Source organism: Culex pipiens, chromosome 3 (assembly GCF_016801865.2).
Source record: "Culex pipiens pallens isolate TS chromosome 3, TS_CPP_V2, whole genome shotgun sequence".
NCBI classification, from domain to species: domain Eukaryota; kingdom Metazoa; phylum Arthropoda; class Insecta; order Diptera; family Culicidae; genus Culex; species Culex pipiens.
Window position 1 is genome coordinate 132,983,419 of NC_068939.1, and position 20,204 is coordinate 133,003,622.

The following is a 20,204-nucleotide window of genomic DNA, read 5'->3' on the forward strand; positions in this document are numbered from 1 at the left end:
CAATAACCTTACTCTATATTGTGAGTGTCCGATCTTGACTCTCCTATTCATCACCTATTTTTTCTCCACCTTGTTCTATTTCTTCCAGACCAAAAGCATCAAAACATGGGGATTTACGTGAACGCCCCTGTTGTGCAACGTTACAAATGTAAGTTGGTTTTGACTTTATTTACTTTTTAATTATTTTATGACATATTTTTACTAAACGTTATATTTAGGAATTGGTTCTAAGATCGAATCCCTCAAATTATCAAATGACATTTTTTGATTATTTCTTACTGATGTGGTTTAACTTCTGAATAATAAAAAAAAAACTTTTGATTCATAAAAATTTAACTAACTCTTTGCAAATGACATCATCAAAGTCCTCTGACCGAATGACACAGGTGCAGGCTTGAAAAGGGCAAACAAGTACATTTACAAACACAGCAAAAACGCTCACAAATACTACTGAAGCAAACAAGCAAATAGTCATCAGGAAGGGTTTCATTCGCCGTCGGCCTGTTCGTGACCGTCATGGTCTGGCGCAGATCGCGATTTTGTCACGTTTTTCGACGTTCCTCGCCACAAACCGGGGCACGAAAACAAAAGCAAAACGTTCGTGGGTTGACGTCGTCACACCACCACCAACATCAACATCGGTCTGATAAAGACAATAAAAAATGTACATAAAAAAAGAGTGCAACACGACGACATTGGGGCTATTTTTAGATTCGTGCCTAGACCTTTCATTACTTTATTTATCTTTTTTTTTGTGTTTTTATTTCGCATTCACTCTCTTTCATTTACTTCATCAAGAGCAGTCGTGTTTATTTGGTGGATTGTTTTTCTTTTCGTTTACTTTTTAACTCCCCAAACCGAATGTCCGACGGTTAAAGTCGGTCAAAAGTTACGCGCGATTCGGCCACATACTCTGGGCTGCGTTTGTGGGTTTACATTTAAATTTATCTTCCTTCATTGACGTCATGCGCTAGTGCGGGCGTTCTGGACAGGATCACTTTAGGAAGTAGTGTAAATATTTAGAATGGATTTAAACCACGAGATCTAAATTCTATGGTAAACGCAAATATTAGATCTTTGCCATGGAATAAGTGAATGACAAGTGATCGTATTTTAAAAAAATTTACATTCGATCTAGATAACAATGTTTTTTTTGTGTGAAAAATAACAGCTTTTGAGAAAATATGATAACTTTTGACGCAGACTGGCTGAGAAATTTGTGAAAACATGAAACCATTTTATTTTTATTTTTGCGATAGCTTTCTAATTTAACCAACATTTTTACGCCAAAATAAAATCCGTTGACAATTGGTACAAAATTTCCCTTCAAAAATCATTTAGACGAACTTGTTTCATAAGTCGAAAATTTAGCAAACTGCCATGAAGTTCAAAAAACTAATCAGTTAGTTATTTTTTCAAAAAAGTAAAAAAAATGCAATGAAAATTCAAATGCAATCACCTGAAATCCATTTTAAATGCATTCTCCTTATTCACAATCATTGTTTTATTTGACACCCACTAAATGTTGAATTCTCTTTTTTTTAATTTTCGAAGATTTTGGATATGTAAAGCGACCTTTTTTTATTTTTTTAATACTATTATTATAGATACTTTACACTTTCGTGCATTCGTCTCTTCGCGTTGGATATAGTGGAAGCGGAAAGGTTAACAAAGTTTTAAATAACTTGTATGGCTATGTCTCAAGAATTGTTCCGATAACTTTTTTCTGCTGTTTTTTTTTAATATTTAGAGAACAAATTAGATCTTATAGAATAGAGTTCTTTAAGTTTATCTTCGTCCTCTTCTTCCTGGATTTCAGAAGTTATCTTATGGAATTAATAAGACATCTTTTACGCTAAAGTTGAGGATGGTGCATATTCCGGTTCCAGAGATATGAATCTTTGAAAATAAAATATTTTTTTGGAATAAAAAACAAAAATATTGTCAACAAAAATTTCGAAAATGATTTTAGGCATTTGAAGGTTAAATTTTCCATAAATGTTATTTTTTGCAATTTAAATACTTTATAAAGGAAAAGCACCTGCAGAAATTTATTTGAAAAGCTTAGAAAATGCCCTAAAATATTTTTTTTTTATTTTGAACCATACAGACTCTAAAAATTTAAATTTTAAGAAAAAATGATTGCTTGCTCAGTGTCATCGAATTAGACCTCATTTTTCAACTCGTGATATGCGGGAAACTAAAGGGGCGATTTTCAATGTTACATTATGACATTTTTGAAATTTTGTGCTTTTTGCCTTCCTCACTGAGGTAAGGCTATAATCCTGCTCTAAACATGAACTTTTTATTAAAAGCTCAAAGACCCACCTTCATGTATACATATCGACTCAGAATCGAAAACTGAACAAATGTCTGTGTGTGTGTATGTGTGTGTGTATGTATGTATGTGACCAAAATTCTCACTGAGTTTTCTCAGCACTGGCTGAACCGATTTTGATCAAACCGGTTGCATTCGACTTGGTTCATGGTCCCATACATCGCTATTGAATTGTTTGAAGTTTCGATAACTAGTTCAAAAGTTATGTATAAAAATGTGTTTTCACATATATCCGGATCTCATTTATATGCATGTAAACGATGTCCGGATCCATCATCCGACCCATCGTTGGTTAGGTAATCGAAAGACCTTTCCAACGAGTCTACAACATTGAAGATCTGGCAACCCTGTCTCGAGTTATGACCACTTAAGTGATATTTATGTACTTTTTTGAAGCCGGATCTCACTTAAATGTATGTTAACGATGTCCGAATCCATCATCCAACACATCGTTGGTTAGGTAATCAAGAAACCTTTCCAACGAGTCCACAACATTGATGATTTGGCAACCCTGTCTCGAGTTATGACCACTTAAGTTATATCTGTGTACTTATTTTTCTGGATCTAAAAAAAATAGCTGGCAAACCACTTATATTAAAAATGAGGAAGGCATCAACCACATAGGTGGATTAAGTTAGTTTTTCTATAAAAAAATGAATTCAAAAATTTCTTGATTCTTAAATACGATTTTTTTTAGAAAAGAATAGAAGAAAATTTTACAAAACTATAATTGTTTATAATCGAAAATCGAAACGATGATTTGAGTGATATCGCGAGTTTGAAAAATAAGGACAAACACTGCGATAAACTCGTTTTTCACAAAATTTATAAATTGAGAAATTGCTGTATGTCAGCAACCAGCTGTCCGATCAATCAAAAAAAAATGTTTCATGTTTAAAAATAGGATCTGTTATAAAATTTGCCATAAATCATGTAATTTAGTTTTTTTTGAATAAAATAAAAAAATTAAAAAAAAAATTCATCAAAAAAACACTCGAAAACGCTTTTTTTCCAACTTGGTGTTTTTCGAAGAAAAGTAGGAAATCGTCCGTTCTTTCGAATGGTAAGGGCAAAAATTGAATCAAAGGGTGTATTCAGCCTGATTTTTGAAGAAAATGTTATATTTGGCTGTTTTTTGTTCGAAAATGAAGGTTTAGGCTTTTGAAAATAATTAACGTAATTACAAATAATTTAAAACTTAAAAAGTTCCAAAAATTCAAATGCCATTGTGAATTACTAAACTGAGTGCACAAAAGTTGTTAATTTAAAGAGGACTAACGATCCAGCATGTTTTAATAAGATCGGAAATGGTCCGGATTTTGAGTGGTAAATTTTTTTTAAAGGTTTTATAAACTAATGTGTTTCATATTTTTATATGACTTTAAAGAAAAAAAACTCCAGGAGTTTTTTTTCTGGATTCATATCTCCAGCGTTGGTATTCTCGCGCTCTCGCGAGAAAAATTCCTTAAATAAAAAAATTCCAAATAAAAAAAAATTGTGAAATTTTCCGATTGTTTTGAAAAAAATATTTTGATTTTTTTTAATCAAGACTAACATTTTAAAAGGGCCAAACATTGAATATTACGCCCATTAAAAATGCTAGTCTTGATTTAAAAAAATTCAAAATATCGGATCGGAAAATTTTACGAATTTTTCATGTATTAACATTGAAAATCGGACAATTAGTTGCTGAGATATCGTCATTAGAAAATAATGGGTTGTTTTGCTGAGATTTAGAAAACTTCAATTTTCGTGTTTCTTTTTCTTAAAGCGGCTCTATCTCAGCAACCCGAGGTCCAATCTTCAATGTCTCTTAGACAATTTTATAGCAAATTTTCTGAACTTTACAAAAAAAATATTTTTAGAAATGGTCACTCATGGTCACTATTTTTAAAAATCGAAAAACTGCAAATATTTCGCTAAAATCGAACTTTCGGTGGCTATATCTTGAAAACGGAGCCCTTTATCAAAAAATCTGTAAAGTACTTTTCGATTGCAATTTCAATTTTGCATTATTAAATAATGTCAAATTTGTTTTTGCATATAACTTCGATTTTTCCAAAAATCACTATTTTTTTTCAAAAATTCATAACTCGGCAGATTTTTTGACCATGTTTCTATATGGCTCAAAAGTTGCGGATTTTTGTCCCCTAAAACATATCAAAAAATCTCGAAAATCAAAAAATACGTATTTTGGGAAATTGAGTTTTAGTGAAAAAAAAGTTGATTCAAAAATCTGCAATTTTTTTCCGTGTACCTATTTTTTTCTCAAAAGTCCTCAACAATACCTACAACTTTGCCGAAGACACCAAATTGATCAGAAAATTCACTCAAAAGTTACAGTTGTTTGAATATTTACATACATTTTTTGTATGGACAGCAGCCAAAATTGTATGGGTGAACCAATGACGCAAAATAGCTTATTTGGTCATAGGGAAGGCCCCCACAAAGTTTGAGCCAAATAAAAAAATACAAATAAAATCCATTTCCGGTTTTGGTAGAGAATTGCTCAGATGACCTTTCGTAAAATGTTGTCTTGTCGATTGTAATGTTTTGCAGTTGAATAATAAAAATTTATCAGAAATTAATAATAACAGTGTTTTTTAAGAGTTATTCATGAAAATTAACAAGGTCCTTATCAAACCTACAAATTTGCTGAAGACACGAAATCGATCAGGACATTACTTCTCAAGATACTGATTTTATAATATTCACATGCTTGTAAAATTGTATGGCTCCTTGTATGGAAAAACTAGTGACGCAAAATGGCTTCTTTTAACATAGGGAATGCATGAATGTATATAAATCTCGAAAAAAATGCAAAATTCTAGAAAATTGCTCTTTTGTGAAATCTGTAATCTACAAAATTGGCTCATTCATTGCTTTTTGAGAGTTCGAGAACTACTTTTTGTCTTCATCGAAATTTTACAGTGAAGAATTAAACTTTGGAGCATTCGTAACTCAAGTTTTTTTGTTATGATTAATATGATTGAACGCAGGTCCAATTTTTTTTATAAGCAAAACTTTCTTTTTGAAACGTTTAATTGTGTTTTTTTCAAATTGACGTTGAAAAGACGAGACCAAAGTTTTCATTTAATACAATTATTCCCGAGCTCTTTTCTTGCGTCAATACAGACTTTCATCCCAAAGCTTATAACAAAAGGTATGAAAAACGTCTACAATACCGGAAATATGTAGATAACAAAGTATTGCGTATTTCACAAAGAATCGCACCCTTTTTTGATTTTTTTTTTTCACCATCGCTTTCCACTGTTTATAACTGCGTAGAAATTTGAAGCTATTCATGAAGCTCAAGTACAAGAATTCCCCTTCTTGAATTCTAGTTGGATATTGACGTCGAAAAAAAATGTTGAAGGTTCACCCCTCTTTAAGCAAAATCTTTCAAGTAAGAAGAAAGAATTTTGTGCCACGTGGATCCAGTTTGCGAACCTATCTTATTACATTGCCAATTACAAACTACATGTTGCATTGCTTAGAAGTGCACTCATAAATGACGCAATTTGTGTCAACAAATCGTAAAAAAAACCTTCTCTGGTGAGGACAGTCTGCCCTCTTATCGCACGTTTCGTCGTAGCCGGGAGCGCACGTTCCAGGGCATGATCATCGCACTACATTCCGTCAGTCGTCGTCGTCGTCGTCGTCTTCTGTATCTCTGACCTAACTCGGGTCTCACCCGGAGTTGCATTGATAACGGTGCGGTGTGTTTACTACCCCCTGTTCAAACACAGACGCAGAGCATACACGCATTCCTGCGGTCTCTTATCAGGTCTTATCAGCACGTAAAAAAAATAAACGCAAATATTTATAGGAAGTTTGCCCCGGGGACGAGCAATCGCCGCCAGCTGCTGGAAACGTGGCCAATTCTTTAGGTTAAACAGCGTTACAGAATTTCCATTTGCGGTTATCAGCAGTTTTGGCGAACTACGCCAATATGACGGTATTAGATGTGGAAGCAATGTAATCAGTGTGAATCACTTGCGGAGTTGATAAGAACCTATGATTAGTCTCGCAATTTGCCAGAAAACAGGCGACAGATTGTCTGGACCGGATTTGTTAAAGGTGGACATGGCATGAATGACTATGAAATTTTGCTTTGAAGTAGATTAGACAAAAATGACTTAAAATCTCACGACCACTTGTTTCCCTTTTCTCTCCCTTTTTCGGTGGCATCTCGATCAGTGTACCCCACGGTGATACCGATTCCACCCGTCTCGATGAGTGGCGGTGTCGGCGGCGGCGGTGACTCGACGCCACCCACGCCCTCGATCGCACCCCTCCAGAGCCCGATGGCGAACCTCATGTCCATCACGGAGACGCTCCCGCCGGGCAGCCCCCGGAACGGCCCAAGCCCGCCCGGACCGCCCCCACCCCGGACGGCGTCCCGCGGTTCCCAGCACTCGCCCAACAGCTCCGGTAAGAACTTGCTTATTTGGGACCCTTCTTTTGTAGAAGTAGAATTTACACAGCTATTACACACCTCAAAACGAACTCCGCACACCATGCACTGAAATGTCCTCTTGCCAAAAAAATACTTTTCTAACAAATTCCTCCCTTCCAGGATCTTCCAGTGGCCGACGGTCGTCCGGTTCGCGGCACGTGTCCAGCACGACGGTAACGTCCACCGAAGCGCAACAATCGAACCAATCCGGCGTTCCCGGCGGCGCGTCCACCCCGAACGGCAACGGTTCCAACGGCAGCACCACCCCAGTAACCCTTGGCCCGCTCGGACCGTCCCCCTTGAGTGCCCAGCAACAACAGCAACAACAACAACAGCAGCAGCAGCAGCAACAGCAATCCCAACCTCAACCCGGTTCCCAGCCCGGTGGCGGCCCAGGTCAGGACGTCATCGGTGGACTGCCCCCGGGTGCCATCGGCCCAGTGGGACCACCCGGAAGTGGGGGCAACGCCGGAGCCGGAGGTCCACCGGGAGGCCCGCCGCCGCCCGGAATCACCGGAGGACCACAACCCGGCGGTCTGGCCAGCAATGGCGGAGCACCGGCACCGGCGCCCAACCCCACGCTCAAGTGTACCTTGTGCCAGGAACGGCTCGAAGATACCCACTTTGTGCAGTGCCCCTCGGTGGGACACCACAAGTTTTGTTTCCCCTGCAGCCGCGAGAGCATCAAGCGACAGGTGAGTGTGGTGGAAAATACCTATTCTTATTTCATACAAAAATTATGAAAAAAAATGTTTATAAAATTATTTTTATCAGGTCCTTTTTGTTGCTGGGACCTGGTTAGGACCAAGTCGGCTTTTGTAATTGAACAATTCTCTGAGATTTCGGTCACCCGATTTTTTTTTTGTATTTTTAAATCCGGCTGAAACTTTTTTGGTAATTTCGGTATACCCAAAGAAGCCATTTTGCATCATTAGTTTGTCCATTTAATTTTCCATACAAATTTGGCAGCTGTCCATACAAAAATGATATGTGAAAATTCAAAAATCTGTATCTTTTGAAGGAATTTTTTGATCGATTTGGTGTCTTCGGCAAAGTTGTAGGTATAGATATGGACTACACTGAAAAAATGATACACGGTAAAATTTTTTTTGGTGATTTTTAATTTCACTTTTTGTCACTAAAACTTGATTTGCAAAAAACACCATTTTTATTTTTTTTTATTTTTTGATATGTTTTAGAGGACATAAAATGCCAACTTTTCTGAAATTTCCAGAATGGGCAAAAATCATTGACCGAGTTATGATTTTTTGAATCAATACTGATTTTTTCAAAAAATCGAATTACTGGTCGCAAAAATTTTTCAATTTCATTTTTCGATGTAAAATCGAATTTGCAATCAAGAAGTACTCAAGTGAAATTTTGATAAAGTGCACCGTTTTCAAGTTATAACCATTTTTAGGTAACTTTTTTGAAAATAGTCGCAGTTTTTCATTTTTTAAAATTAGCCCACCTTTGAAAAAAATATTTTTGAAAAGCTGAGAAAATTCTCTATATTTTGCTTTATTGAACTATGTTGATACGACCCATAGTTGCTGAGATATTGCCATGTAAAGGTTAAAAAACAGGAAAATTTATGTTTTCTAAGTCTCACCCAAACAACCCACCATTTTCTAATGTCGATGTCTCAGCAATTAATGATCCGATTTACAATGTTAAAATATGAAACATTCGTGAAATTTTCCGATCTTTTCGAAACAAATATTTTCAAAAATTTAAAATCATGACTAACATTTGAAACGGGCGTACTATTGAAAGTTTGGCTCGTTTCAAATGTTAGTCTTGATTTTAATTTTTTGAAAATATTGTTTTCGAAAAGATCGGAAAATTTTACGAATGTTTCATATTTTAACATTGTAAATCGGACCATTAGTTGCTGAGATATCGACATTAGAAAATGGTGGGTTGTTTGGGTGAGACTTAGAAAACATCAATTTTCCTGTTTTTTAACCTTTGCATGGCAATATCTCAGCAACTATGGGTCGTATCAAAAAAGTTCAATAAAGCAAAATATAGAGAATTTTCTCAGCTTTTCAAAAATAAATTTTCAAGAGTGGGCAAACATGGGCACTAATTAAAAAAAAAAGAAAAACTGCGACTATTTTCAAAAAAGTTACCTAAAAATGGCTATAACTTGAAAACGGTGCACTTTATCAAAATTTCACTAAAGTACTTTTTGATTGCAAATTCGATTTTACATCGAAAAATGAAGTTGAAACATTGCGACCAACATTTCGATTTTTTGAAAAAATCATTATTGATTCAAAAAATCATAACACGGTCAAAGATTTTTTGCCCACTCTGGAAATTTAAGAAAAGTTGGCATCTAAAACATATCAAAAAATAAAAAAAAATAAAAATAGTCTTTTTTTGCAAATCAAGTTTTAGTGACAAAAAGTGAAATTAAAAATCACCAAAAAAAATTTTACCGTGTATCATTTTTTTCAGTGTAGTCCATATCCGACAACTTTGCCGAAGACACCAAATCGATCAAAAAATTCCTTCAAAAGATACAGTTACAGATTTTTAAATTTTCACATATAATTTTTATATGGACAGCTGCCAAATTTGTATGAAAAATTATATAAACGAACTAATGATGCAAAATGGCTTCTTTGGGCATACCGAAGGCACCAAGAAAGTTTCAGCTGGATTAAAAAATACAAAAATTAAAATTGAAGAAAAAAGACCGATTCCGTAGAGAACTGCTCAATTACATTTTACTTAAAGCAAAGAGTTATTACAGAGGATCTTGTGTGTAAATGTTGTTATAATAATTGAAAATTTGTATATTTGAGAAGGAATTTTACATTTTTAGGCCACTACAAATTTTATTCTATATTTTGGATTTTTTGAAATATTTGCCTTTCTTTATAAATTTTTTTTTCAAAAATTTCCGTGCAAACTCAAACTCTCAACAGCACTTCATATCTTGATCGTTTTGGCTCAAAATTGGCACAGATGCTTAATTTTGCTCAAGGAATCAAGCCTGTGAGTGTCACTGAGGACTTTCCAAAATTTACAATTTTTCGTGCCACCCCAATGCACGTTAATCCTTCCTGGCCTAAATTTAGAAAAAAAAACGTTACTTAATCCACCCTTCGGTGGTTGGCGCCTTCCTCACATTTAATGGGTGCTATCCAGATGCAAAAAGGGCGTAAATAACACTTAAGTGATTATAACTTTTGATAGGGTTGTCAGATCTTCAATGTTTTAGACGCATTGAAAAGCTCTTTTGAATACCTATTCAACGATATGTCGCATGAGAGATCCGGACAACGTTTTCATCAACATATCTGAGATCCGGCCTCCAAAAAGCGTATAAATAACACTTAACTGTTTATAACTTTTGATAGATTTGTCAGATCTTCAATGTCTTGGATGCGTTGGAAAGGTCTTTTAAATACCTTTCTAAAAATGTGTAGCATGACGGGTTTTCTTACAAAAACCACCCTTTTTACAATCTTCCGGACTTTTGTTAAAATCGTTTTTTTAGCATAACTTTTAAAGTACTTAACTAAACTCCATAATTTTTAATAGCGACTTATGGGACTCCAGGACGGATCGAATGAGGACAAAACGAACAAAATCGGTTAAGCCAATGTCGAGATAATCGAGTGACAATTTTTTGATCAACATCCCACCACACACACAGACATTTGCTCAGAATTTGATTCTGAGTCGATAGGTATACATGAAGGTGGGTCTAGGAGGTCTAATTGAGAAGTTCATTTTTCTAGTGATTTTATAGCCTTTCCTCAGTAACGTGAGGAAGGCAAAAATTGAGTTAATGATGGAAAAATGATTCTTCTGACAATACGAAAATTAAAAATTTGAGCCTTTTAAATAGCATAATTTGTCAAATATTACCAAAAATCTACTGGATATTTAAGAGATTTTGGAAAAAAAAAATCATTTTGTCCGATTAAACATTAGTGTTGCGACGGAGAGCGTCCGAAGCAGTCCCTTGTTCTGCGTCAGTGTCAGTGTTTGTGTATTGTTTGACTGGTGCCCGTGCTGTCGCTTGAAATCGAATAAAGAAAACAAAACAATCTGAGCAAGCAGGAGCACGGGCGCAGCTGGACAGGTCAGCTGCGTAAAAACACCAAATCTGTGAGTAAATGTAATATTGTGAACTGTTGAATGTTATTAATTAAGAAATAAACATTTTCAGTTTTGTAGCATGTGGAAAATAAAAGAGTTTTATTTTGCCCTGCTTACGAAATCGGTGCCCGGAGGAGCATCTTCCCGCCTGTCTCAACAATTAGCGTTTATAGACTTTATCGATTAAATCAGAATGTAGAGAAGAGTTTACAGAATATTTTCTCCAAATAAAATATCAACATTAGTTCAATTCTTGCAGAACTCTTTCTCGCAGGAAATTCACTAAATCGTTTACTGGCATCAACTTCAAAAATGTTAGTTCTTGCAGAAATAAAAGCAATTTAAAAATTAATAGCAATTTTTCCAATTTCAATTTTTTTTTCGGCTTAAAAAATGTTCATTAATACTTCGATATTTTAAAAACTAATGATTGCAATACAACTGAGGATGAGTAAAATGCATTTTTAAACTCTTTTTCATTCAAATGTTTATACCATGGCTTGTTATTTACTTATTTATTTTTTGCGACTTTGGCCAGAGTTGAGGGTTATAAACTTCAAAAAATATTTGGTACAGCCTAATTTATAAAAGTCCAATGTGAAATAACTTATAAAATCACACGCTTCTGGAAAAAACCCTTTTCATCAAAATTTTGAAAAAGAGCGAAAGAGCCTTTTGAACGGCTCTTTTTGAAGAGCGAACGAAAATGAGCGGCTCCTAAAAAAGAGCGGTTTTGCCCACCTCTAAACTCAGGCATTTCAAATGTAAAAAAAAAAATAAACTAAAACCTTAATAATTCAAAAAAAAAAACCTACAAGGTTTTCTAGCCAGAAATTTACCAACACATTCAAAGTATGTCTTCATGGCAGCTGGACGTTTGTTTGCATCAGGTTTCCTATCTCTTTCCAGCAAAAGTTTTTTGTCAGGCGATTTCTTGCTAATTTTTTTTACTGACCGCCCGATATGTCAGCCAACATACTTCGGAGGGCTGTGACAGCTCAAGCTCGGTCATGGTTTGCACCAGGACACTCTGACGAGAAGTTCGTCATTTTTGGGTTAAATTATATTTTTTTCACTGGGCCTAGAAAGCATTATATATTTGGAAAAATAACCCAATTTTCAAAGCAATTTGTCTTCAACAGTTTGAAGAAAATTTTAAACAAAAAAAATAGATTTGTTCAAATTTCACCAAATATTTTCCATTTAAAAAAATATAAGATATTTGACAATCATTTAAAATTACCATGAAAACACAATTTGAAATGAATAAGATTTAATGGAATACTGAAAAAATGAATCCAAATCCATGTAACTTTAGAATATATAAAAATAGAAATTATAAATGAAATATTCCGGGTGTCTCCCAGGGGACAATTTTGTCTTTGACCACTTTTTGATACAATGTAACGGCTTCGAGATACAGTAATTTTTAAATTACAAAATACAAATATATTTAAATAATAAAAATGGCTTATATAAGCCTAGGATAACATGTTTACAAAGTTTCATTTAAATCAAAGAGGGTCGGGTACAAAAGTGCCAGAAAAATTCCTGATTTGAGCTAGAATTACTCTTTCATGATTTGCTATTAAAAAATCTATTTCCAACCGTCTCAATAACAAAATTGGTTATTGATGCTATCACCTCAAACAATAACCTGGCCAGTCCCACCTCACAGCGTGCAACGCTGAGAAGATTATTTGAAATAAGCAAAAATCAACGACTTCAAACACAAAACTAACCAACCATTCCCCTGTTTCCTCTCTTCCGCAGGGCTCCGGCGCCGAGGTGTACTGCCCGAGTGGCGAAAAGTGCCCGCTGGCCAACTCGACGATACCGTGGGCGTTCATGCAGGGCGAGATCGCCACCATCCTGGGCGAGGAGCTCAAGGTGAAAAAGGAGCGCGAAACGTAGAGCTACTACTACGGCAGTAGTGATGACCAGGGAGGATCATCGGGGGTGGCCATGTTGGGGCCTCCGCCGCCGCAGCCGGGCCACGCCGAGGACGGGTTGGTGAGCTCGTCGTCCTACCGGAACTACTACTACGGTCCGCGAGGGGTTCCTCCGATGGTGGCAGCTGCTTCGCAGCAGCAGCAGCCGCCGCCGCCGTCATCACCGCAGTCGCAGCATCCAGTTGTTTGGGAGTTTAGCCAGGCCGGAACTCGGTGCGAACTCGACTAGGAGAGGAGGCGCGTTGGGTTTTGGCCGCTGGACAAACTTGAGGATTTTTTTTTGTTAATTTTTAAGAAGAAGCAGAAAGAGAATCTCGTCAGAGAGGTAGGTTCTTAGTGATCTTGACAAACTATTTGGTAGAGAAATGGCGAAGGAGAATACTTTCTATTTTTTTTTTGTACCGGATCCGTTTTTTGGGAAAACACACAATAACAGGAACAATTGTTGTACATAATCAAAATAGGTTAAGTGGTTCTAACACAACAACAAAACACACAAACAAAAACCTGAAGGGTTTGGCCCCTTTGGATGAAACTTTTTTGGCACAGGAGAACGGTAATCGATTCTTCGTGATAAACCTCATTTTTTGGCGCGTCTTGCCTTCGCGAAAAAAAAAACGTCGAGGGCGAGATTCGAAAACACAGAAACACACAGAAAAACGTTGTTCTTTTGTATGTTTATAATTTTTCCTTGTGAAAAAGAAGAAAGAGAAATAAAAAGTGCGTTAAAATAGCGACAAAAACGTTAGTTGAGTAAGCATCAAGCAAAACAGAATCCTTAGTGATAATCGTAAGGCACGTGCAGAAAACTTGTGAATAGTATCGATAAGAGAAAGTATCGTGTAGAATGAGAGAGAAATACATACACATATGTAGAGAGAAAGAGCGAGAATGCGTGAGCGCGAGTACAATTGAATATGTTTGTTTCATAAAAAGAAGAAAAGATTTTTTAATTAGTTAAGACTTTTATATTTTAATGTGGCGCGGCAAGCGCAACCAATACACAATACAAAGTCCCTTCCCCCCTTCTAACAACTTCAGCGAGAGAGAGCAAGAAAAATAAATCGGAAGTTTAATTGCTACTTGCAAAAAACAATGCATTCTGCCAGTTTCAGAACATCTAAACAATGGAAAGATTAGTTTTTTTTGTGTTAAGAAAAAGTCAAACGCGAGAAGTGAAACAAATCGGATAACTCTATTTTAAGAGTTAACTTATTTAATTTTTATTATATCTTTATATCTTTAAATCGCCTTACGTTCTAAAATAAAACAAAAGTAAAACGAAAACCTTACACACATATTTATGATTAACGATAGTTTTTCTTTTCGTTTTCGCGAAACTACCCGGGTGTAAATAGCCGAGAGGAAAACACAAAATCCGAGCAGAAGTGGAAACATTTTTGTTTTAAATTAACCGTTTTAAATGTTACGGCGAGAAACAATTTACAAATACAGATGGAAAACACACATACTTTTTAGTTTGTTTTATTATTTCGCTTCCCTTTAAATTTAAGTTTCTTCAGTTTTACACTGTGAGAGCCAAACGGTTACGGTGGACCCGGATTTGATGACACGGGAATTTCCTCCCGAAAAAAAGTCCGCTCACTCCACACCATCCCATCAATTATCGTGATCTTTGCGCAGAAAGGGGAAAAAAACTGTCGAATGACGCAAATCGAGTTGCTTTCTCGAATAAATTTCGTTAAGGGTCTTATGTATTGTTAAATAATGCAAATTTTATGAGATTCTTCAAAAATTTCAACTCAATATTTTCCTAGAAATGATAAAATAACAATTTTAACTTAAAAAAAACCCTCTTCCCTCCTATCTTGGTGCGGTATTCTTCTCCAATAGAAAACACCCGATCATCATTGACACGATCGACCGGGACCGTTGTCGTCACGGTGGTAAATGTTTGTGCAAGCACACACACGACGAATCGATCGCCGTTGAGTGATCGTCGCGCGGTGGCGGGGCTTTTTGTTTGAATTACGCCTGATTACGTGACGTTCTCTCTGTTAAATTGACAAATGAGGTGGTTTAGCGTTTAGGAACAATTTTGTCGCAAGTCGCTTTTTGACGTTCCGAGAAAAACGCTTTTTAATGTTTGCCCTTGAATAAACAAAAAATAGCGCACGCAATGTAAACAATAATAAACGCGTGTTGTTTGGCTGACCGTTTTGTGTATTGTCCCGAAATTTGGTTGAATTTGATTGCCGGAGTCCCGAGTTGGAATTAAAAAAAAGGTTCACATAAGTCGGGCATGTACATGGGACAAAACGTCCTCTGACTTAATTCCCTTTGGCCAGTTGTCGCACTTGCAGCAAATTCCATTGTGTGTCAAGTTCAGATCGAAACTTCTTTCATATGAAGAGTGACAACATTGCACGTAGTTTTTCAGGTTTTTGTTGAGTACCGCAGGATTGAAATCGAATTTTGGGGATCTGTGAAGGCCAACAACTCAATTTTGCACGTGCGACAAGATTTCACGATCACGACGATCTGCAAATATGGTATCCTAACTTCCTAAATATTCCTCCTAGACCTATCTTCACTATCTGAGCAATTGATGTTGATAAAATGGTGATGATCTTGATTTTGCATTCGTTCCAGTTTAAGATCCCATAGCTTGGTATTGTAATTGTTATAGTTTATTTTAGTTGTTCAATAGTTATGGAAACGATCAATTTTGTTGGATGTTAAAAAATGGTTGGTTTTCAGATAACTCAACACCTTAACTTTCGACCTCTTGCGGTTATAATTGGAAACTTCCTCTTCAAAGCAATGGTTGAAAGGCGTTCCTGCAAGCATTCAGGCGTAATTTAACAGGATCAGAAAACTTTGCTATTAATTTTGTGAGAAAGGCATCAATCTTTGAGGTGGTTCAGTGAGGTTTTTTAAAGTTTGTTTGAAAAAAAAAAATGATTCTAAACCGGAACTTTATTGTCGGCGCGTGATATCGAATTTTGAATGTAAGATAATTGATAATACTAGCCAAAACTTTCAGGAGGTGTCAGCAAGGAGAGGTGGTCCGATTTGGACGAAAATCGAAATTTTTGCTCGTTTTGTTGGTATCAACAGCCCCACTAAATTTGAGCATGATCAGAAAACGTTGATTTCGAGTGCTGTGTACGTTTGACGTGGAATGCCCCCAAACAACCAGGCCTAATTAGGCTTTCATGGCCTACACTGCCGTTCTACGCATAATTGTCCCATGTCCCATGTCACTTCTACGCATAATTGTCCCACCAAGTATTTTCTTACATGGAATCATTAGTTTTACTGAGCATTATGTCTTGTTTACCTGTTGTATAGCAAGAGAATCACAAATAAGAGTGACAAACTGCAAACTGGGGCGATTAGGGACACATAGGGCGAATAGGAACCCACGGGACAATTATGCGTAGAAACACAGAAATCGGTCGAAAATTTTCAATCGCGTTTTTCTCAGTTGCACTATTTTGAACATGGGACAATTATGCGTAGAACGGCAGTACACAGCAAAAAAAAAGTTGAATTTTGGAATGTTGAAAATTTTATAGGTTGAATATTACCTCTTTTTTAAGTAATATTACCTAAAAAATGTGAACCAGAACTTATGAAAATTCATTTTCTGATGTAATATTACACATTTATTTGACACAAAATCTGTCACCATTTCCTGATGAATATTACGATCATTTTTTTTCTGTGTACTTAAACCTAAAATGTTTCCAGCGTAGCTCAGTTTTGTTTATGATTTTCTAGTTTGGTAAATCGGTCAACTTCTAAATGTTTGTTTAAGCTTCAAATTTGATGTTTGAATTATCTGTTTAGTGGGCATAAAAATACACATTTTCATTTGCCCAAACTTTTTAATTTGGTGGCATCCTTTTCATCGGAATATCTGCGATCCGGCTTCAAAAAAGTGTATAATTAACACTTAAGTGGTCATAACTTTTGATAGGATTGTCAGATCTTCAATCTTTTGGACACGTTGGTAAGGTATTTTCAATAACTTTTTAAAAATGTATAAGACGCAGGGCTGTGGAGTCGGGTCATGTTTCAAACGACTCCGACTCCGACTCCGACTCCGGCTTTCTGAGATAAGCCGACTCCGACTCCGACTCCAGCTCCGGCTTTCAGCTCGAACCGACTCCGACTCCGACTCCAACTCCGGCCTACAAACTCTAGCCGACTCCGACTCCGACTCCGACTCCAGCTTTCAACAAATGGTTAGCTCCGACTCCGACTCCGACTCCACATATTTTTAAATGTTTCAAAAGTTAGTTAACTCTTATTTTGAAAACATTTATACATAGGATTACTTAAATGCACTCTAAATGTCCTGTTTTTCTCAAGGAAAATAAGTTCGAATCACAAAACTGAAAAAAAGTTTCCAGGTAACAAGTTTTAAACGTTATTGAAACAGAAATCAAAAATATCTCCAGTATTGAAGGCATTTTCAGAAGAACAATTCTAGAGTTTTTTTTTTTTGAATTGGTTCTATAAACATATGAAAGACAATAGTTTATAGGACCTTTAAAAAAAACTCTAGAATTCAGAAGTATGGAACAAAATTTTGCCGACGATTTATGATTTTTTTTAAATAGTGATTTTTGTAAATTTTTTGACCTCATTTTTATGTAAAATCGAATTTGCAATCGAAAAGTACTTTACACATTTTTTTATAAAGTGCACCCTTTTAATAATATAGCCTTTCAAATTTAAATTTTGTCCGAAAAAATCCGGTTTTTTGATTTTTTTTAAATAGTGTCCTTGATTGTCCATTTCTAAAATATTGTTTTCGAAAAGTTCAAAAAATTTCCTACTAAGAAGATTGGACCACTGGTTGCTGAGATTTAACGGATAAAAGAAAAAGAAACAGGAAAATTGTTTTTTTTTAGTCTAACCCAATCAACTCTCCATTTTCTAATGTCGATATATCAGCAATTAATTGTCCGATTTTCAATATTGAAAAATGAAACATTCGTGAAATTTTCCGATCTTTTCGGATTTTTTTTTAATGAATAATAACATTTCAAAATGGCCAAACATTCAATATTTTTAGAAATGGACAATCATGGACACTATCTAAAAAAAAAATAAAAAAAACCGGATTTTTTCGGACAAAATTTAACTTTGAATGGATATATTTTTAAAACGGAATACTTAATCAAAAAATGTGTAAAGTACTTTTCGATTCGATTTTACATAAAAAAAGGTCAAAAAATGTACAAGATATAAATTTTTACATAAATTCACATAAATTGTCCCCATACAAAAAAAAACTCAAAAATTTTAAAATACCGATTTTGGGAAATTGAATTGGAGAAAAAAAAAAGTTAACTAAAAATCACCAAATTATTTTCCGTGTACCTATTTTATTAAAAGTTCTCATCAATACATACAACTTTGCCGAAGACACCAAATCAATCAAAAAATTCCTTGAAAAGTGACAGGTTTTCGAATATTTACGCACCATTTTTAAATGAACGCCTGCCAAAATTGTATGGAGATTAGTATAAGTGAATCAATGACACAAAATGGCTTCTTTGGTGATAGGGAAGGCCCCCATAAAGTTTGAGCCAAATATAGCAAAAAATAAAAACAAAAAATAAAAACTAACTTAATCCACCTATGTGGTTGGTGCCTTCCTCACTCTTTTCCAACAATGAGTGATATGTGATATGATGGGTTTGACCACAAATTTCGTCTGATTTCGTTAAGTTCCGGAATACAAAAAAACACACATATCAATGAAGGGCTCATAAGTGGCATCATAATTGGTGATAGCTTGAGACAGGGTTGCCAGATCTTCAATGTTTTAGACTTGTTGGAAAGATCTTTCGATTACCTAATTAACGATGGGTCGGATGATGGATCCGGACATTGTTTACATACATTTAAGTGAGATCCGGCTACAAAAGAGTACATAAATATCACTTAAGTGGTTAGAACTCGAGACAGGGTTGCCAGATCTTCAATGTTTTAGACTTGTTGGAAAGGTCTTTCGATTACCTAATCAACGATGGGTCGGATGATGGATCCGGACATTGTTTACATACATTTAAGTGAGATCCGGCTACAAAAAAGTACATAAATATCACTTAAGTGGTTAGAACTCGAGACAGGGTTGCCAGATCTTCAATGTTTTAGACTCGTTGGAAAGGTTTTTCAATTACCTAACCAACGATGGGTCGGATGATGGATCCGGACATTGTTTACATGCTTTTAAGTGAGATCCGGCTACAAAAAAGTACATAAATATCATTTAAGTGGTCAGAACTCGATACAGGGTTGCCAGATCTTCAATGTTTTAGACTTGTTGGAAAGGTCTTTCAATTACCTAACCAACGATGGGTCGGATGATGGATCCGGATATTGTTTACATGGATTTTAGTGAGATCCGGCTACAAAAAAGTACAAAAATATCACTGAAGTGGTCAGAACTCGAGACAGGGTCGCCAGATTATCAATGTTTTGGACTCGTTAGAAAGGTCTTTCAATTACCTAACCAACGATGGGTCGGATGATGGATCCGGACAATGTTTACATGCATTTAAGTGAGATCCGGCTACAAAAAAATACATAAATATCACTTAAGTGGTTAGAACTCGAGACAGGGTTGCCAGATCTTCAATGTTTTAGACTCGTTGGAAAGGTCTTTCAATTACCTAACCAACGATGGGTCGGATGATGGATCCGGACATTGTTTACATGCTTTGAAGTGAGATCCGGCTACAAAAAAGTACATAAATATCATTTAAGTGGTCAGAACTCGATACAGGGTTGCCAGATCTTGAATGTTTTAGACTCGTTGGAAAGGTCTTTCAATTACCTAACTAACGATGTATAACATGATGATGTTTGGTTCAGTTTACTGTCATTTATTCAACTTCCGAAAATATGCGAAAACACATTTTTATACATAACTTTTGAACTACTTATCGAAACTTCAAACAAGTCAATAGCACCGTATGGGAACCTAAACCAAGTCGAATGCGACTGGTTTGGTCAAAATCGGTTCAGCCAGTGCTGAGAAAACTGAGTGACATTATTGGTCACATACACACACACATACACACACACATACCCACACACATACACACACACATACACACACACATACACACAGACATTTGTTCAGTTTTCGATTCTGAGTTGATATGTATACATCAAGGTGGGTTTTCGAGATTTAATTAAAAAGTTCAATTTTAGAGCAGGATTATAGCCTTACCTCAGTGAGGAAGGCAAAAAGGTTGACATTGGTAGATTTCGTAGCGAATTACTCATCTGATAAATCTATTAAAAAAATGGCGACGCAATGCATGCGACTTAAAAAAAAAACAAT

The 20,204-nt window shown here is 35.7% G+C and overlaps 1 protein-coding gene across 3 annotated transcripts in view; it reads left to right on the forward strand.

The window, feature by feature from the left end:
* LOC120431508 (interferon regulatory factor 2-binding protein-like B) overlaps positions 1-14,342 on the forward strand; it is a 51,295-nt gene extending 36,953 nt beyond the window's left edge. Inside the window, exons 2-5 of one of the 3 annotated variants that reach the window (XM_052709576.1) lie at positions 89-148; positions 6,539-6,772; positions 6,918-7,492; positions 12,693-14,342. In XM_052709576.1, the coding sequence (XP_052565536.1) occupies positions 89-148; positions 6,539-6,772; positions 6,918-7,492; positions 12,693-12,833 (1,010 nt within the window). In that variant the 3' untranslated portion in view covers positions 12,834-14,342. The remainder of the gene's footprint in view (positions 1-88; positions 149-6,538; positions 6,773-6,917; positions 7,493-12,692) is intronic. The other 2 variants (XM_052709577.1, XM_052709578.1) reach the window with 2 other exon arrangements.
* The last annotated feature ends 5,862 nt before the right edge of the window (positions 14,343-20,204 follow it).